General features: G+C 44.1%; 1 protein-coding gene across 1 annotated transcript in view; it reads left to right on the forward strand.

Moving 5' to 3' along the window:
- Positions 1-21,485, forward strand: part of LOC126110556 (uncharacterized) — a 75,871-nt gene that overhangs the window by 33,209 nt on the left and 21,177 nt on the right. The window contains exons 2-3 of the mRNA XM_049915000.1: positions 44-388; positions 15,308-15,389. Of these exons, the coding sequence (XP_049770957.1) occupies positions 44-388; positions 15,308-15,389 (427 nt within the window). The remainder of the gene's footprint in view (positions 1-43; positions 389-15,307; positions 15,390-21,485) is intronic.

The raw sequence follows: 21,485 nt of genomic DNA on the forward strand, positions 1-21,485 counted from the left end.
CTGAGTGAGCGGTGTGGTGAGCGTGTGCCGCGGTTGCCGGCAGGTGCGGCGGCTGTCGGAGCACGGCGTGGAGAGCACGGGGGCGGTGGCGGCGCGGGAGGCGGCCTTCCTGGCGACGCTGTCGCAGACGGCCGCCCCCGCGCCCGGCGGCCGCCGCCACTCGGTGGTGACCATCTCGCGGGCGCCGCCCCCCTCCATCCTGTTCGGGCGCGGCCGCCGCGAGAGCATCGCCGCCTTCCCCGGCGCCGGAGGGCCGCCCCCGCGGGTTCTGCCCGGCCGCAGGGACTCCGCCTCCAGCATCCCGCCACGGCCCCCGGCCACCGGCACAGGCACCGGCTCGCAGTTCAACCTACAGCTCGACATCATGGACGACATCGCCGAGATCAAGGTAACAACGCATACACGTTGAAGCCTATTTTCCACGTACTCGTATCTGATCAAAAGTATTTGGACACCTATTAGTACACATAAATACGGGTTTGTCCACCTTCGCTTTTGTGACGGCTTGAGCTCTGCGGGAGACATTCTCAACGACGTATCTGAATGTCTATGAAGGAATGGCTGCCTATTATCCCCCAAGAGCCAGAACCATAGAAGGTTGGATGCTGGTATCTCGAGTGAAGTTGACTTTCTAATCCGTCCCAAAGATATTCGATTGGGTTCAATTCGGCATTCGGGGCACGACAGCCCATTTCAGGAATGTTTTTTTCAGCACTTCATTGCTTCACAGGCGCTACATTATGACAAGGTGCAATTCAAGCCCGATACAAACAATCGACCTCTTAGAACTGTTCCTCTACTGTACGCAGTACATAATGCTGTAAAACTTGTTCATATCCTTCCGCATTTATTGTGCTCTTAAGCACAATAAGGGAGCCAGAACCAAACCACAGATACACTGTTATAGCATAACACTACCTCCTCTGTACTTCACTCTTGGCATTACAAATGATACTAGGAAAGTTCACAGCCATTCGCCATCCCAAACCCTTTAAGCGAATTGCCACGGGGTATAGCATGATGCATCACTCCCAATCACTCACTGTGCAGTGGCGTCTCTCTTTACACCTCTTAGAACGTCTCTTATCATTTTCTACAGAAATGTGTTTCTTATGAGGAGCTGCTCGACCATTGTACCCCATTCTGTTTAACTCTTTACGCACAGTTTTGGCTAGTTGGACTGTCCGTAGCATTTTCTAACTCACGTCTGATTCGATCCGTTGATTTCACGTCCTTTTTTCAGACACTCTTCGCAATATTCAGCGGTCCCTGTCAGTACAAGAGGTTTACCTGGTCTTGGTTTAGCTATGGTTGTTCCTTATCGTTTCCGCTTCACAACCGCGTCACTAACAGTCGAATTGGGCAACTTTGGAACTATTGAAATGTTCCTCGTGAATTTCTTACGAGACATTCAATGACTGCTCCACGTTCGAAGTCAATGAGCTTTCCCAGCTGACGTGTCGTGCTGTTACTGCGTCTCTGACAACACAGCACTCCTCCCAGCCTCCTTTTATACTGGCGGGTTCGTCTCTCGTGACATCTAGCGGTCAAGTCCGCATTACAGAAGGGTATCCAGATACTTCTGATCAGACAGTGTAGCTTTACACCGATCGACTCCAGTATTTAACCACATCAGTCGTCGTAGTCGAACAGCTGTATTTGATCCAGAAGTACCCAGGCCGGGATTCGAGGTTCGATTTTTTTGGGGAGAGCGTGTGGGAAAGATCGCACACATTATTTGTTAGTCTCCCTTCCCTATCCCCAAATTTAAAATGTCGTCACTCTCACTTTTAACGTGCCACAGCGTACAGAATGGCAGACTAGGCTGTGGGCGTCAGGATAAGAGGATTTAGGGATGATTATCACACTGGATTCGCATTCAAGAGGACGACGGTCCAAATCCTCTTCCGGTCATCCTGGTTTAGGTTTTCTGTGTTTCCCCAAGGCGCTCCAGGCAAATGCTGCAGTAGTTCCTTTGAAAAGGGCACGGCCGGTTTTCTTCCCAATCCTTGTGTTCCGTTTCTAATGACCATGCTGTCTATGGGATGTTAAACTCAATCTTCTTTGTTTTTAGTGCATAGCTACATTTTCTCTTTATTTCCGCGTACGAACGATTTTGGGCACTAGATCCTTAGAACATCCTCAGGTGTTGGTTACTTTATTACATTTCATTCAGTGGTACATATTGTCTCATTTGAACTTACGTTTCTGTCACATAACGTTACATAACACTTTTTTAACTTAACATTACTTTGATATACAGGGTGATTCACTATTGCCACTAGAATAACTCCGAAAGTATGATAGGAGCTGAATAGTTTGTGGAACAAAAGTTGCATGAGACAACGAGGGCCGTAATATGACGTTGGTTTTTTGTTGCTATCTGGGGTCGCTTCAGAGACACGAAGGTCAACTTTGTTTTTTTAAATGGGGTACTATAGTTTGGTACTCATTTTCTGATAGTGGCTATCGAGACGAATCCAATGATGAGTAACAGTAACGTCTTTGAAGGTCAACGAAGGTCACAAAGGTGGCATGATAGTCCATTTACAGAAGGTGTTCGAAGTGATGACCACTGAAATTAATGCAGTGCTGCAATCTTCTTATTATGGATTGAGTGGTATTCCTTATCACTTCGGCACTTATCGAAGCACATGCATGCTCTGACAATTCTCTCTTGCATATCTCCAAGTGTAGTTGGAACGTCTTTATAAACAATGTCTTTTACGAATCCCCACAAGAAAAAATCCAGAGGCGTCTAGTTTGACGAACCATCTGGCCAAGACACATCTCTGCGTCCATTCCAACGATATAGGAATTGTCTCTGCAACTCATTTCTAGCCATCAGCGAAAAATGTGCCGGACACCCATCGTGTTGATACCACATTCTGCTCTTTGTTCCTAAACGTGTTTCACACAATAAAAGACGTAACGTTTCTTGCAGGAATGTGGTGTACTTCCTACCATTAAGATTTACTTCGATGAAATAGGGGCTTATAATTCTGTCCACCAGAATCCCACACCATGCATTCACCGACCATGGTTTTTGGTGTGTAGCTTGCGGCAGCCAACATGGATTTTCAGTTGCCCAATAATGCATGTTATGCAAATTAACATTTCCACGGTTCGTGAATGTAGCCTCGTCAGTAAATAAAATACACTAATATGTGCTATCCCTCTAAATCTGAAGTTGAGCCCATTGGCAGAATTCAATGTGACGCATACAATCCGTACCACTATTCCGTATTCTTGTTGGATAATGATAGGGTAAGGATGATTTTACGCCGATGCAGAACTCGAACAACACATTCGCTTGCGATTTGACGCGAACTAACACAAGGCTCTCGAACCACAGTGGCAAGAGTACCGATTTCCGTTTCCTCGTTAGTAACTTTCCTTTGCCGGATATGTTTCCGATAAGTTAAAGATCCAGTTGTTCTCAATTTATCATACATATACTTAAATGTACGAGGTGTAGGGTGAGTAGGTTGAGGATATCTTTCAGCGTGTAAGTCCCTAGTTCTCATTGAATTTTGTTGGCATTCTCCGTAAATGAGAAGCATATTGACTTGTTCTTCGAAGGAATACAACATTCACATTGCTTGATTCGACGATACTAGTCTTACCGTTCCTATTTGTGTTGTATTGCGGAACCGCAGAATGGTGTTTACATGTCAACAGCGCGTTAGATGGGTACGCCGTATTCGGCGAATATTTACTATTTGCACTATATGCGAGAGAGAATTGTCAGAGCATGTGCTTCGATAAGTGCCGAAGTGATCAATCCATGATAAGGAGATTGCAGCACTGCATTGATACCAATGATCATCACATAGAAAATCTTCTGTAAATGGACGTTCATGCCACCTTTTTGACCTTAGTTGACCTTCAAAGACCTTAGTGTTACACATCACTGGATTCTTCACAATAGCCGCTACCAGAAAATAAGTACCAAACTATAGCATCCCATTTAAAAAACAAAGTTAACCTTCATATCTCTGACGCGACCCCGCCCATAAACAAAAAACCAACGTCATATTGTGTCGCCCGTTTTCCCACGCAACATTTGTTCCACAAACTATTCAGCTGCTATCATACTTTCGGAGTTATTCTAGGTGGAAAGAGTTAGTGACGCACCCTGTATAATAGGAGTGCCTCGATGAAGGCGCAGGGGAATGATACGATGCCACCTTTCAGGGGCGACAGACCCCAAATAATCAAGATGCCTCGTAGTGAGCCATAGAGCTCCTGTGGTGGCAGGCTGCTTTTGAATGGATGATACTATCGCTTCCCTTGTGGCATCCGTGTGCAGTTCTCAATTGAGAAACCCTGATCATCGCGCATTTAGGTGCTCCAAGAATGAACTGTAAGCATCGGTTTTGTACGCTGTGCAGCGATTTAAGATTGTCGTCACAGTTGGTCCCCCAGGAGAAGCGTCCATATAAAGTTAACGGCACGATGGTTGTTCGGTAAAGGCATAGTTTGGTCCTCACTTCCAGATGTTAAATGGACAGCAGTGGGTATAACTGATTAAACAGGTGCACGATACTATTGCATTTTCCCTGAACACGGTACTTGAAGAGGAGTTTGCGCTCCAATATCACTTTCAGGCATTTCACCTGAATTGTCGAAGAGAGTGCAATGTCATGCAGTGTGAGATGGTCTCTGAGCTCAGGCCGACGGTGAATAAACATAATGGCCTGCGTTTTCTCCATATTCAAGGAAATGTTTGCTGCTGTCCATAATTCAATTAAGTATAAGCTGACATTGCAGGTGGTGTATCGTTGCAGCAACTCGGTGGTTGCTGGTAAGGATCCCCGTATCGTCCTCGAATTGCGCAAGGACGACTTCTAGAAGTAACGGAAGATCATTCACGTACAAGACGAATGGAATCGGGTACAGAACAGAGACCTGAGGGATGCCCTCTGCCAGTTGTTGAATGTTGGACCACTGACCATCTATTCGGAAAAAACACGACTATCTTGAAGATAGCTGTCCACAATCTTGAGCAGTAGTCCGGCATGGTGGGGACGTCATGGTAGAGAAATGATCCAAATCGCAGTGACTCACTGAATTAGTTCGCTCGTGCAGATAGGCAACCCAATGAACAAATTACCAAGGCTGACTGTTGGCCTTGTGCCTTCCTTGGCTGTCCAAGCGGCGACTCCAGTGAATTGCATACAGGAATTGACATCTGCCGCGTCAGAACGGTGCTCATACTGAGGATCTGTAAAGAGAGTTAAAAACTTAAAGAGATGCTTTATCCATCAATATGTGTCTACTTTTGTTCGTTTTGTAGTTTTCGCGCAGTCGTCTTCTGGAATCCTGAGGTACTAAGAATAATTCACTGCTTTATACTGCGGTACACTAGCGCCATCTGGCAGCGTCCAGGAACATCCAGTTGGGAATACACACTCTCCACGGGTGGCAAGTTGCTATCGCCACGTCTGACTTAAAGCTTCACAAGACTTGGAGGCTTATCAAAGATATTTTGCTGTAAAGTTATTAATATACTCTAAGACCAAAAAAATCGGTAGACGTGATGCACATGTTCAGACAAACAAATGGTTACAATTTCAGACAAACTGGATATTTTATTCAACACAAAGGGCTTCACAAACTGTGCAATTCAGTAACACGTTGACCCAGCTCTGGCTCTTATGCAGGCAGTTATCTGGAGGATAGAGGTTGAATGTCCTCCTGAGGGATCTCGTACCAAATTCTGCCCAACTGGCGCTTAGATCGTCAAAATGCCGTGATGGTTGGAGGGCACTACCCATAATGCTCTAGTGTTCTCAACTGGGGAGAGACCCGGCGATCCTGGTGGACATGGCAGCACGAGGACAAGCAATAGTGCTCCAGTGTTCTCAACTGGGGAGAGATCCGGCGTTCCTGATGGCCAAAGCAGCACGAGAAAAAACAATAGAAACTCTTACCGTGTGCAGAAGGGCATTATCTTGCTGAAATGTAAGCCCAGGGTACTTTACCATCAAGGACAACTAAACGGAGCGTAGAATGTCGTCGACGTACCTCTGTGGTGTAAGGGTGCCGTGGATCACAACTAAAGCGGTCCTGCTGCGAAAAGAAATGGCACCCCACACCATAACTTCTGGCTGTCGATCCGTATGGCTGGTATCCCACCACTGTCCGGCGCGTCTCCACACACATCTTCCGCCTGGAATCTCGCTAATGGAAATAGAGGTTTCAGTGATGGGTCGCTCTTCGAACTGAATCCCGATTACCAGTTGGACGGAATCTGGGACGATATCCCTCACGAGGGCATCTAACAACCCTATCAATCTATGCCAAGCCGAATAACTGCTTGCGTAAGGGCTAGAGGTGGACCAACGCGTTATTGACTTGCTCAATTTGTGAAGCTCTTTCTCTTGACTAAATCATCCAATTTGTCTGAAATTGTAATCATTTGTAACGTAAGTCATATCTACCGACTTCCATCCTATTGGGATAATTTCTTCGTGGTGCATCGTTTTCTTTTCTTTTTTTCTTAGAGTGTATTTACTGTACTTTGTTTCTGGTTTCGTGGGTGTTGTGAGGGCGGACTGGAGATAGCAAGTAGACAGTGATTATGTCACAGTATACGATTACTGTCCATAAATTTTGCAGGTTGTGGTTATTGACAATTCAAGAGTTGGCAATTTTAGCCAAGATGGTGTTTTTCGTTGCAAGGCTGTACTTAGTATCTAGTTTGAGCGCTCATTCGGGTATGGGTATACCGTTGGCGTCAGAGATGACGTCCTGACCGTTAGAAGCAGGTAGAGCTAGCCAACCTAACTTAACTTTGTGGCCTGTCTGAAACTGTTCGAATAAACACTGTTAGGTTGACCGTGAAAATCAGATGCTTCCTTGCAGTCCGTTGCTTTCATCGAAAGCATAGTCCAACAGCAAGAGCTGTGCCTCATTCATACCCGAGTTATGTTGTAGTCAAGACGCATTTCCGTGGCTGGTAGTCTGACCAAACTGCACGGTCCTACCCATTAGATACCATATGAAGATAGTTAACTGAGTCCTTTAGTCACCGTCCGTAGATCGTGGTCTCGCGGTCGCGTTCTCGCTCCTCAAGCACGGGGTCCCGGCTTCGATTCCCGGCGGGGTCAGGGATTTTCACCTGCCTCGAGATGACTGAGTGTTTGTGTTGTCCTCATCATTTCATCATCATTCATGAAAGTGGCGAGATTGGGCTGAGCAGCCGGCCGGAGTGGCCGAGCGGTTCTAGGCGCTACAGTCTGGAACCGCGCGACCGCTACGGTCGCAGTTTCGAATCCTGCCTCGGGCATGGATGTGTGTGATGTCCTTAGGTTAGTTAGGTTTAAGTAGTTCTAAGTTCTAGGGGACTAATGACCTCAGAAGTTAAGTCCCATAGTGCTCAGAGCCATTTGAACCATTTTTTGGGCTGATCAAAGGTTGCGAATCTGTACGGGCGCTGATAACCGCGCAGTTGAGTGCCCCATAAACCAAACATCATCGTCATCCTATAGTCACCAAGAAGTCGATCTGATAATATCGGTTAGTCAGAGAATCAATCCATGACCTTGTTGTCCGCTAGTTGCGACACTCCGACCATCTGAAATTACGATCGCCACTCGTAAAGGCAACTGCAATCGAACCACCGATGCATCCACGCAGCTGCTACTATAAACTGTTTCGTTCTATTGCTGTGTGCCGTCATTAGACAGTATCTCTCTTGCTCGCCCTCAACTACACTCCTGGAAATTGAAATAAGAACACCGTGAATTCATTGTCCCAGGAAGGGGAAACTTTATTGACACATTCCTGGGGTCAGATACATCACATGATCACACTGACAGAACCACAGGCACATAGACACAGGCAACAGAGCATGCACAATGTTGGCATTAGTACAGTGTATATCCACCTTTCGCAGCAATGCAGGCTGCTATTCTCCCATGGAGACGATCGTAGAGATGCTGGATGTAGTCCTGTGGAACGGCTTGCCATGCCATTTCCACCTGGCGCCTCAGTTGGACCAGCGTTCGTGCTGGACGTGCAGACCGCGTGAGACGACGCTTCATCCAGTCCCAAACATGCTCAATGGGGGACAGATCCGGGGATCTTGCTGGCCAGGGTAGTTGACTTACACCTTCTAGAGCACGTTGGGTGGCACGGGATACATGCGGACGTGCATTGTCCTGTTGGAACAGCAAGTTCCCTTGCCGGTCTAGGAATGGTAGAACGATGGGTTCGATGACGGTTTGGATGTACCGTGCACTATTCAGTGTCCCCTCGACGATCACCAGTGGTGTACGGCCAGTGTAGGAGATCGCTCCCCACACCATGATGCCGGGTGTTGGCCCTGTGTGCCTCGGTCGTATGCAGTCCTGATTGTGGCGCTCACCTGCACGGCGCCAAACACGCATACGACCATCATTGGCACCAAGGCAGAAGCGACTCTCATCGCTGAAGACGACTCGTCTCCATTCGTCCCTCCATTCACGCCTGTCGCGACACCACTGGAGGCGGGCTGCACGATGTTGGGGCGTGAGCGAAAGACGGCCTAACGGTGTGCGGGACCGTAGCCCAGCTTCATGGAGACGGTTGCGAATGGTCCTCGCCGATACCCCAGGAGCAACAGTGTCCCTAATTTGCTGGGAAGTGGCGGTGCGGTCCCCTACGGCACTGCGTAGGATCCTACGGTCTTGGCGTGCATCCGTGCGTCGCTGCGGTCCGGTCCCAGGTCGACGGGCACGTGCACCTTCCGCCGACCACTGGCGACAACATCGATGTACTGTGGAGACCTCACGCCCCACGTGTTGAGCAATTCGGCGGTACGTCCACCCGGCCTCCCGTATGCCCACTATACGCCCTCGCTCAAAGTCCGTCAACTGCACATACGGTTCACGTCGACGCTGTCACGGCATGCTACCAGTGTTAAAGACTGCGATGGAGCTCCGTATGCCACGGCAAACTGGCTGACACTGACGGCGGCGGTGCACAAATGCTGCGCAGCTAGCGCCATTCGACGGCCAACACCGCGGTTCCTGGTGTGTCCGCTGTGCCGTGCGTGTGATCATTGCTTGTACAGCCCTCTCGCAGTGTCCGGAGCAAGTATGGTGGGTCTGACAACCCGTGTCAATGTGTTCTTTTTTCCATTTCCAGGAGTGTATTTGTTTTATTTCTTGCATTTGTAAGTTTTCTTTAATAATTTATGTGCAGTTTTCCTCCACTGACCGAGCAATTTCTTCCAGCCTAGTAAGCACTATCTTGCTTCCAAGTACTTTTGCCACCGATTTAGTGCCTTTTGAATTTAATTATTGATGTAAGTGATTTTTTTCTTTTTTATTTCCAAATTATACATGATTAAAATAGCGTGTGGTTGACTGATATTTCTGTACTGTTATGCCATTCCCTTCTGTCTTTAATCTGTCATCATCTCGGGTCCATTCCCTTACGATCATGCAGATGAAGTCGAATTATGCCTGTAGAAGAAATTATTTAGGTACCTTAAGCTGTCGTCACACGAGCCATGGCATTTAATTGCAACGCGCAGACTTGATCTCCAACGTGCTACGGAGGGCTCAGAAACTACTCGTTATGCATAAAGTGTGTCGCAACGTTGTATACGCGATTGCAGCGTGCTGCAGCAGCAGTTGTCAGTTGTGCCTGGCTCGCAAATCACACAATTTGTTTACTAAAGGGACGGGTGTAAAATTCCTACGTTAGCTCTATTAAAACGCACATATACTAGTCATGGGGTTTTGTCTGTAGTATACATAAATAAAAACTTCAGTGTAAAATAATAAGGAAACTTCCTTGTCCATTCAGTAAGGATAACAGCTTACAAGAGTTCCTGTACAAATTTACAATAATCTTCTCACTTTTTGGTAAAATCCTAAGGTCATTTTCACTTGATCATTGTTTCTATTCAGTAGCATACTCTTTAGAACATGTGAAATACAAGACTTTAAACAAGAAACTGCAGTATATCGTACTACAATTCGTGCAAGCCCTCTTGTAGATAAAGCCAATCGAACAAACACACTCGTGAGAGAGAAGGCACTGACATTTACGTAACATCGAATATTATAAAATATACTTTTATTAAATTAATAAGAATGTCTCAGAACCTATTAGAGAACGTGAAGGTGAGAAAATAAAAATAGTTCGAACGAATCAGCTAAACATCACATTTCACCTTTACACCTGACATTCAGCTTAGATCTAATAGATATTGAGGTACTACGTAAAGCAAAATATGAAAGTTTGTGTCGTACCTGGACTCGAACCCTGATACCCTGCCTATCGCGAGCAGTCACCTTACCACTAAGGTTATCCAAGCAAGTTTCACGGACTGACCCACACTTAAATATGTCACACACCTATCTATTACTCCTCATAGATTATTAACTCTCCAGTTTCCCTTGTAGATTTCAAATATTGAAATTTATACCTGTAAGTCAGGCAGGTACAAATTTCAATATTTGAAACTATAGTTCGTCATCATATATATATATATATATATATATATATATATATATATATATATATATATATATAAGGTGAAGATCAGCCTGTGTCAAAAAACAAATGAACAAATACAAATAAAAAGACGATGATTCTCTATGATTTCTCTTTGTCTAAATTCTAAAACCAGCACGAGAATCACGAGAGTGCAAGTGTAAATAAATTAATCAATAATTTCTGAGAAGAAATGGATGGGTGTGTGACTTATGGAAGTGTGCGTTGGTCCTGGAAACTTGCTTGGATAGTCTTAATGGTAGGGCAACCTCTTGCGATAAGCGGAAAATACGAGTTCGAGTCCCGGTCTGGCACAAATTGTCGTATGTCGCTTTAGATAGCAAATCTATGTCTTTCATCGTTAAGCTGAATTTCAGGTCTAAATTTCAATATTTGAACAGTAGTTCATCACTGAATACAAAAACGCTTCACTTTGGAGCTCTGGGTCCCTATTCTTTACGCTACAGCCAACTTCCGTAATACACATCTACATCTACATCATACTCCGTAAGCGAAGGATACTTTCGGTATCACTGTCCGATCCATCCAACCCTGTTCCACTGGCGAATAGTGCGTGGAAAGAATGATTGTCGGTAAGCTTCCGTACGGGCTCTAATTTCTCGTATTTTCTCCTCGTGGTCAATATGCGAGATGTCTGTGGGGGGAAGTAATATGTTGTCTGACTCCTCCTGAAAAGTGTTGTCCCGAAATTTCAGTAGTAAATCTCTCTGTGATGAACAACGCTTCTCCTATAACCTCTACCAGTGGAGTTTGTTTAGCATCTCCGTAACGATCTCTCGCCAGCTAAACGATCCCGTGACGAAAGGCGCCGCTCTTCGTTGGATCTTCTCTGTCACCTCTATCAGTCCTACCGGATACGGATCCCAGATAGATGAACAATACTCAAGAATCGACACAACCCTGTCTTGTATGTTATTATCTTCCGAAAGCTTTAATCGCAGATATTTTATTCAGTGACATCTACTTATGACAAATCGTACCAAGAATAATGTGTTTTTGATGGATCTTCAATGCGACTTTGCCTTGAAACGGCATACTTTGATGACACGCAACATGTTGTTGTTGTTGTTGTGGTCTTCAGTCCTGAGACTGGTTTGATGCAGCTCTCCATGCTACTCTATCCTGTGCAAGCTTCTTCATCTCCCAGTACCTATTGCAACCTACATCCTTCTGAATCTGCTTAGTGTATTCATCTCTTGGTCTCCCTCTACGATTTTTACCCTCCACGCTGCCCTCCAATACTAAATTGGTGATCCCTTGATGCCTCAGAACATGTCCTACCAACCGATCCCTTCTTCTGGCCAAGTTGTGCCACAAACTTCTCTTCTCCCGAATCCTATTCAATACCACCTCATTAGTTATGTGATCTACCCATCTAATCTTCAGCATTCTTCTGTAGCACCACATTTCGAAAGCTTCTATTCTCTTCTTGTCCAAACTATTTACCGTCCATGTTTCACTTCCATACATGGCTACACTCCATACAAATACTTTCAGAAATGACTTCCTGACACTTAAATCTATACTCGATGTTAATACATTTCTCTTCTTCAGATTGCCATTGCCAGTCTACATTTTATATCCTCTCTACTTCGACCATCATCAGTTATTTTGCTCCCCAAATAGCAAAACTCCTTTACTACTTTAAGTGTCTCATTTCCTAATCTAATACCCTCAACATCACCCGACTTAATTCGACTACATTCCATTATCCTCGTTTTGCTTTTGTTGATGTTCATCTTATATCCTCCCTTCAAGACACACGCAACATACAGTTCGAAAATTCTGTAACCAACAATATGACGTTTCCCGTCATCTTATTACAACAAATCGTATAAATAAACTATGGGTTTTCGAGAAATCCACAATTTTCTGTTGCTTTGTAAGGGCATATATTCATAGGGTGTAAGTTATAACATGAAACCCACCAAGTATGGGCTTCAATTGAAAGCAAATATTACGTTCCCCGACTCTGTACACTGAAAATAAATGGCTTACATGTGGCGTAGGTGGCGTTCTGCATTGGTCTACGTTCAAACGCACGTTCAGAATGTCGTGCTTGACACTGCTAATTCGGAAAGACTCCCCAACGTGCTTTTTGCGTGGTATGACGTCATAAACGAGGCACGCTCAACCTTAACGTTCGAATGCACGTTCTGTATAACGACGACATTAGACCTGGCCAGGACAGAGAGGAGGGGAGGGGGTGATTTGTAACAACATTTTAGTAATAGTATTGAACCAGACTGTTGTTAGAATTGATGTTGTTTTATTGCTGTAGATCGTAAAGTAGCTCTCTGACCATATTCAGGATACCTGCAACCAAATACGTTTTGTTAGCAGTTGTAAAGTTACAGCTAATAACGATTTTGTTTGATTGACTGTTGGTACTTGCATCCATATTGCATCGTGGTATTGTCGGTGTCTTGTAGCTTTATTGCCGCATAAGGCACTTCAGTTCAATCATTTAATTTAATTTTCACTTATGATTCCTCTTGTTGGGAAATGTCAGCTTAAGTCTTTTACTGATGGTATATACTGTTATAGTTTTAACAGCTACGATTGACAGCTAAGCGAGCAATGCTGTATGGTTACATTTTATTTATTTATTTGTCTGTGTATCGTAATGATCTGTGACGTGGTAGTATAATCTTTGTTATGTTTTCGTGGTGTGTATATCTTTGTTTTTATTTTGTTTCGATTAACCGCAATCGAGCAATCGAGCAATATTATTTCAAAAAAGTTATCTACATACATTTTATGTTCCAGATCCATTTGTTCATTTAATATTTCCTCGGGGTCTGTCTGTGAATGTATATAGATTTCGATTTCTTCCGAAACGTTCATTTTAAATCCCTTTTATGCTGTATGTATTACGTTTGTTATGTGATCAGCCTCATGTTTTTTTTCTGTTTTTATGTGCTTGGAGAACGGGAATTGGTTTTTGTCGCTATTCCTTGTGAGTCCTCTGAGTATCTAATCTCAAAGTTTCTTCCTGTTTGTCCTATGTAGAATTCAGCGCAGTCTTTAGAATTGATTTTAACTTGCCTGTTTGTGTGTGTAGCGGTGTTTTTGCCTTATCGGAATGGATCAGTCTTTTGAGGTTGTGTTCAGTCCTGTACTCGAGTTTAACTGTTGTTTCCTTAATAATGTGTCAGTTCGTCGGGTATATGTCCTATGTAAATTTGCGGTATACATTTGAACTTTCATTTTGTGCTTATTTATTGTGCTTCATATCGATATTGATCTTAATGTGTTTAAGTTTATTCCATTTTTCACATAGTTTTCTCCCTGTGCATGGATCGAAGCCATTTTGTTGAGCTACATAAGTAAGGTTTGCGAGTTCTTTTTGTTTGGCTGTATATTTTAAAGGTAGATTTACGTTAATCGTTGTGTTAAGTTATGTGTATTGTGTGTTTTCGCGTGGCAAGAGTTTGCCTTAATAATACTGTCCCACACTGTGAGTTTTTCGCATACTTCAAATTTGTGCTCGTTGTTACTGTATTTGACTGTCAGATTCAAAAAATGTATGGATAACTTTATGGAAATCGTATAGTTCGAGTCTGGATAATCGAAACAAAATAAAAACAAAGATATACACAAAATGAAAACATAACAAAGATCATACTATCACCCCATAGATCATTATGATGCACAGACAAATGAATGAACAAATTGTAACCATACAGCACCGCTGGATTAATTACCAGTCTAGCTGCCAAAACTACAAAAGTATATACCACCGATAAAAGACCTAAGCTGGAATTTCGCAACAAGAGAAATCATAAGTGATGTTTGGTTTGTTTGGCGATCAGCTGCGCGGTCAACATCGCCCTTACAAACTTCCCATTTTTACACAGTCCAGTTCTTTACACAGTCCAATCGAGTCACTATCACGAATGATGATGATGAAGAAATGATGAGGACAATACAAACACCCAGTCCTCGGGTAGAGAAAATCCCCACCCGGCCGGGAATCGAACCCGGTATCCCCTGATCCAGAGTTTGGGGTTGGGTTCTTTGGGGAAGGAGACCAGACAGCGAGGTCATCGGTCTCATCGGATTAGGGAAGGACGGGGAAGGAAGTCGGCCGTGCCCTTTCAAAAGAACCATCCCGGCATTTGCATGGAGCGATTTAGGGAAATCACGGAAAACCTAAATCAGGATGGCCGGACGCGGAATTGAACCGTCGTCCTCCCGAATGCGAGTCCAGTGTCTAACCACAACGCCACCTCCCTCGGTCCCTGATCCAGAGGCAGCAACGTTAGCCACTGGACCACTAGCTGCGGTCGGAACCACAAGTGAAAATTAAATTGCACGATTAATAAAACTAGGCTGTAACTGAAGTTCCTTATGTAGAAAATACATTATAAGGCGGCGAAAGCGTCATCATGCAATATAGGTGTAAGTACCCACACACAATCAACAAAATTGTTATTAGCTATGAGTTTGCAACTGCTAACAAAGCGTATTTCCCTGCAGATAGTCTGAAGATGACCATAGAGCTGAATAGACCTATTGCAACTGTATAATTTACAGCACTAAACCAACATTAATTAAAGTATCATTCTGGTTCAATAATATTGTTACAATGTCATTACGAGACATCTAGCAGGCAGCGGGTCAGAGAGAAAGTAAATAGTGGGCGTTTGTTTCCAAACAACATAGCTGCGAACGTGGTTGGTTTCCATCTTCTCACACAGTGTCACGAAAGCCGTCGTTTCTCGAGTTCCTGAACAGGTTACCCGGATCGCTGTGCAGACGGTAAGCTGTGGAGTGCGGTGGTGTGCAGGCGGCGCGCAAGGTGCGGCTCAAGATGTGGCGCACGCCGTCGCGGGAGCGCATGTGCGAGGTGCAGCCGCTGGACGGCGCCGGCGCTGCGGGGGCGGCAGGGCCGTCGGGGGCGGCGGGAGGCCAGCAGCAGCAGCAGCGCTACGGCCGCGGGGAGCTCGGCCGCCGCCACTCAGAGTTCGTGCCGAGCCCCACCTCGCCCGCAGCCGGTGAGTCACCGTGAAACCACACCCACAGGCGCAGAAACTAAACTCCTCCCGCACAGACCATGAAGGCCCAAAGGCACCAACTGGCCGCCGTGTCATAGCCCACAGGCGTCACTGGACGCGGATATGGAGGGGCATGTGGTCAGCACACCGCTCTCCCGGCCGTATGTCAGTTTCCGAGACCGGAGCCGCTACTTCTCAATCAAGTAGCTCCTCAGTTTGTCTCAAAAGGGCTGAGTGCACCCCGCTTGCCAACAGCGCTCGGCAGACCGGATGGTCACCCATCCAAGTGCTCGCCCAGCCCGACAGCGCTTCACTTCGGTGATCTGACGGTGATCTTGCCACTGCGGCAAGGCCGTTGGCGACGCAGAAACATGCTTACAACTAAAGAGGAGAACACGTCAAGTGCCATAGCGCGATTTTCCAGCTTAGCTCAGTGGAAGAGGGGTCGAAGTGAGTGACACATGCCTCGACCTATCCTTAGATACCCGACCGTTCGAGAGAAGAAGCTGCCCAAAGTTTTCGAGATACTTTATGTGCCTTTTTTCGGAGTCAAAATGTAAAATCATTCAAAATAACACAAACAACATCCATTAGACATTCTATAATAACCCCAAAATGTACAACAATTTAAACAATACAAAATACCATTACATAGGAACTTGCGGAATCCATTCACAATTTATTAAATTATTAAATAAGATAAAGGCAAGAAGCAAAGAACTAACCTGACGCCCACACTCCTTTAAAGCAGTGAGAGTGCATAACGCTCTCATAAAGTTTAAAAATCAAGTCACCGATTACATCAATTGAAGTGTAGCCGATTTACCTGTGCAAATAAACCCACGGTAGCAACGCTTCTGTGTAATCTGTCTGGAAAGTTGGTTGTGGAGACAATATACTAGGAATAATGTGCCCCCAGGCTGTGACTAAGCCATGTCTCCGCAATATCCTTTCTTTCAGGAGTGCTAGTTCTGCAAGGTTCGCAGGAGAGCTTCTGTAAAGTTTGGAAGGTAGGAGACGAGATACTGGCAGAAGTAAGGCTGTGGGTACCGGGCGCGAGTCGTGCTTCGGTAGCTCAGTGGTGCCGGCACGGTAGCTCAGCGTGTTCGGTCAGAGGGTTAGCAGCCCTCTGTAATAAAAAAACTGAGCTAATCGATCAACAACGAACTTAAACGGATGTCTTACGACGTCCGCCCCGATCAGATGCAACGAACAAAAGCGAACAAAATGAGATTTAAAAAAAAAAAAAAAGTGGTAGAGCACTTGCCCGCGAAAGGCAAAGGTCCCGAGTTCGAGTCTCGGTCGGGCACACAGTTTTAATCTGCCTAATCTGCCAGGAAGTTTCAGGAATAATGTGGTCTACGCATGATCTGCGTTTCAGACACTTTACTTGAGCTCTGATTGCTGAATGAAATATTATTTATGGATAGCTTGAGTCCCATCTTTTATAATTTATGTACAAACCAACAGGTAGCCACATTTTGCGCTCGGCTGATGTCCTATAACGTAACTGTTCGAGTGCATTAACCTAACATTGAAGTGACATTAGTTTACGATTGGCAGATATTTAATTAAAACAGTCAGTTATTAACGTTTCTAAATCACTGCCCTTGAAATCAAACAATCAAATCAATCCCAAAACGACGTGCGCAGTAAGCATAATTTGGGAATAACGCAGTACATAGTCCAGTACTATTGTCACAGTTCGCAGAATGTATTATCGAAGATTTACGAAGTTGCTCAGATTAACTGCAAGAGTGCAGTCAGTCATTAAAAACAGCCATTGAATTGCAAAATGATCTTCCGGATGCGAAATGTAAACAAAAATCTACATGTTGTATAAGCTGTAATTTGTGCTAACTCAACTGCAGTATATTTTTGGACACAGATCTTACTGGTTTCACATTCCTCCACAGGCTAACTGAAATGGCTCGCAACAGCCTCTCTTTTATGAGATTAAAATAATTAGCAATACATTCAGCTATTGTTGTTTGCTGCCATTTACAAATTACAATTAAAGGTTTCTATTTCTATATAACTTAACAGTGAAACAAGATTTACTTAACTGAGAACTTTTACATAAAACAATAACTGCTATTGGATTATGTCGTCTAGTTCGCAAAATTCGGGATTCTACTTCAGTAACAATGTTTTAGACAATAATGCTAATAATTACTCTGAAACTAAATTAGTGCAGAATTTACTATCATATTTTCAGCATTAGCTGTATGGACATTTCACTTATTTATCTACTTATTTTATCTACTTTACCCGGAAGTTAGCAACTGGTCACATGTTTATGTAGTATGTTTTATAGAAGGTGAACGTTAATAAAATCGACAAAACTGCAGGGACAGATTCCTGCCTGGAAATGGGGGAGAAAAGTTCCGAAGAACATGTGTCTGGCAATGCACCGTTGCCACGGTAGATGGCGCTGACGAATGACAGTTCCTCTGATCATGTGCTGTGTGTTCCTTGTGTGTTGCAGGCTGTGTGGTTAGCGCAGAATAATGTAAGCAGCAGAATGGTCAGGGATCTATTTCGGGAACAAGCCGAGATGGTGTCTGTTTATGGTCAGGCAGATGGCAACGGTCGAGGGGCAACATTGCTATACCAAAACAAGTACCCTCACTGACACACTAAGTCACACAACATTTCAAGCTGTTTTTGGGTTTCTGTGTGATAATGGGTCATTTCAGACAGATGAACGTGCAGAGAGCCGGCGGACTGTGCTTGCACCAGATTTGGAGGACTGGTTCTCCGGGATATTGAGGCAAGTGGCCAGCCGACATGGTGTAAGCCAAAGTATGATTATGAGTTTCCTGCACAACAACCGCTACTATCTCTATCACCTGCAACGAGTGCAACGATTATCAGCGACGGATTTACCTCTGTGGGAATTTTGTCGATGGTTTTTCCACCAGACCATCTTAATTATGGGATGTCTGTCACCAGTCCTCTTTAACGACATAAAAAACCTTTACCAGAACTGGCATCATCAGTCTGCGTTATCGTCATCCGTTGGCTACAAATAATCTCTGGGAAGGTTGTTGTTGTTGTGGTCTTCAGTCCTGAGATTGGTTTGATGCAGCTCTCCATGCTACCCTATCCTCTGCAAGTTTCTTCATCTCCCAGTACTTACTGCAACCCACATCCTTCTGAATCTGCTTACTGTATTCATCTCTTGGTCTCCCTCTATGATTTTTACCCTGCACGCTGCCCTCCAATGCTAAATTTGCGATCCCTTGATGCCTCAGAACGTGTCCTACTAACCGGTCCCTTCTTTTTGTCAAGTTGTGCCACATACTCCTCTTCTCCCCAATTCTATTCAATACTTCATCATTAGTTATGTGATCTACCCCTCTAATCTTCAGCATTCTTCTGTAGCACCACATTTCGGAAGCTTCTATTCTCATCTTGTCCAAACTATTTATTGTCCATGTTTCACTTCCATACATGGCTACATTCTGTACAAATACTTTCAGAAACGACTTCCTGACACTTAAATCTATACTCGATGTTAACAATTTTCTCTTCTTCAGTAACGCTTTCCTTGCCATTGCCAGTCTACATTTTATATCTTCTCTACTTCGACCATCATCAGTTATTTTGCTCCCCAAATAGCAAAACTCCTTTACTACTTTAAGTGTCTCATTTCCTAATCTAATTCCCTCAGCATCACCCGACTTCATTCGACTACATTCCATTATCCTCGTTTTACTATTGTTAATGTTCATCTTATATCCTCCTTTCAAAACACTGTCCATTCCGTTCAACTGCTCTTGCAAGTCCTCTGCTGTCTCTGATAGAATTACAATGTCATCGGCGAACCTCAAAGTTATTATTTCTTCTCCAGGGATTTCAATACCTACTCCGAATTTTTCTTTTGTTTCCTTTACTGCTTGCTCAATACACAGATTGAATAACATCGGGGAGAGGCTACAACCCTGTCTCACTCCCTTCCCAATCACTGCTTCCCTTTCATGCCCCTCGACTCTTATAACTGCCATCTGGTTTCTGTACAAATTGTAAATAGCCTTTCGCTCCCTGTATTTGACCCCTGCCACCTTTAGAATTTGAAAGAGAGTATTCCAGTCAACATTGTCAAAAGCTTTCTCTAAGTCTACAAATGCTAGAAACGTAGGTTTGCCTTTCCTTAATCTTTCTTCTAAGATAAGTCGTAAGGTCAGTATTGCCTCACGTGTTCCAATATTTCTACGGAATCCAAACTGATCTTCCCCGAGGTCAGCTTCTACCAGTATTTCCATTCGTCTGTAAAGAATTCGCGTTAGTATTTTGCAGCTGTGACTTATTAAACTGATAGTTCGGTAATTTTCACATCTGTCAACACCTGCTTTCTTTGGGATTGGAATTATTATATTCTTCGTGAAGTCTGAGGGTATTTCGCCTGTCTCATACATCTTGGTCACCAGATGGTAGAGTTTTGCCAGGACTGGCTCTCCCAAGGCCGTCAGTAGTTCCAATGGAATGTTGTCTACTCCCTGGGCCTTGTTTCGACTCAGGTCTTTCAGTGCTCTGTCAAACGCTTCACGCAGTATCGTATCTCGCATTTCATCTTCATCTACATCCTCTTCCATTTCCATAATATTGTCCTCAAGCACATCGCCCTTGTATAGACCCTCTATATACTTCTTCCACCTTTCTGCTTTCCCTTCTTTGCTTAGAACTGGGTTTCCATCTGAGCTCTTGATATTTATACAATGAAGGGAAGGTTATGGCATCTTATCAACTTCGGTTAAGCATCCAGTTGTGGACAGGTATTTTTGGTGACCATCTCAGCTTGTTTTCGACTTCAATGCCGGACCATTCTGATGCTTACAGTACGCTGCATCAATCACACAACGTGCAACACACAAGGAACACACGGCATGTGATCAGAGACTATGTCATTCGTAAGCGCCATCTACCGTGACAACGATGCATTTCCGGAGCCATGTTCATAGGACCTTTTTTCCTCAATTTACAGTCAGAAATCCGTCCCTACAGTTTGTCGGTTTTGTTAATGTTCACCCTGTATTACTTGTTCGTAATTAGCACGGCTTTTAGGTAAACTGATTACACCAATTCTAATTAACCAAATTAATGTAATAGATAATAAAATCAAGTTGGCCATACCATGAGTTAATATTTTAGATTTTTGGTACTGTGTGCTTTGTCATGAAAATAACACTACTGAAATTATTTGCAAAAAATAAAAATTTGGAGGGGGAAGAAAAACAGCTGGAAAGAATCCACTTGCTTTGTTACATGATCACTGCAAAAACGACCCCCACGGGAACTGTGACAGAGCTTCAGTTTAAATAAAAGGGGCCGAACAAAATATTCAACGATCAAAATGAATCTTATACGGAATTGCTGAATGTTATCAAATTAACGCACAGTGACAGGGAACACAAGATAACACGAATCTCTTAACGTCAACTAATGATACGTGACCACAGTCCGTAATGTACACATTCGCCTTTCGTGACTGAATACGAGCGCGAGTAAAACAGCGCAGGTTGACAGTAAGGCACAGTTTTTACAGTTTCTAACACACAATTCAACAAAACCCGACGTTCTAATTTCACAGGATGGGCATATGATTAGTGAAACTGAACAATTCGAATTTCATATCTTCAAATAGATAGTAAACTGTCGTGGAAAGCCCACGTTCAGGTTTGTTCAAAGACTGAAAGCAGCCATTTTTACCATTCAAACGGTATCTGAAGTACGTGATCGTTCGACACAAAAATTAGTCTGTTTTTCTTATTTTCATTCACTTATATCGTACGGTATTATATTTTCGGGTAAATCTTCCTACTCTCAAAGGATATTTCTGGTTCAGAAACGGCCAGTTCGGGCAATAAGTGGTATAAGTTCACGAACCTCTTGTCGACCCCTGTTCACGAGTCTGGGTATTCTGACATTGGCCTCTCAATATTATTTACTGTCGTATCTTGTTAACAA

Source organism: Schistocerca cancellata, chromosome 1 (genome assembly GCF_023864275.1).
Source record: "Schistocerca cancellata isolate TAMUIC-IGC-003103 chromosome 1, iqSchCanc2.1, whole genome shotgun sequence".
Taxonomy (NCBI): domain Eukaryota; kingdom Metazoa; phylum Arthropoda; class Insecta; order Orthoptera; family Acrididae; genus Schistocerca; species Schistocerca cancellata.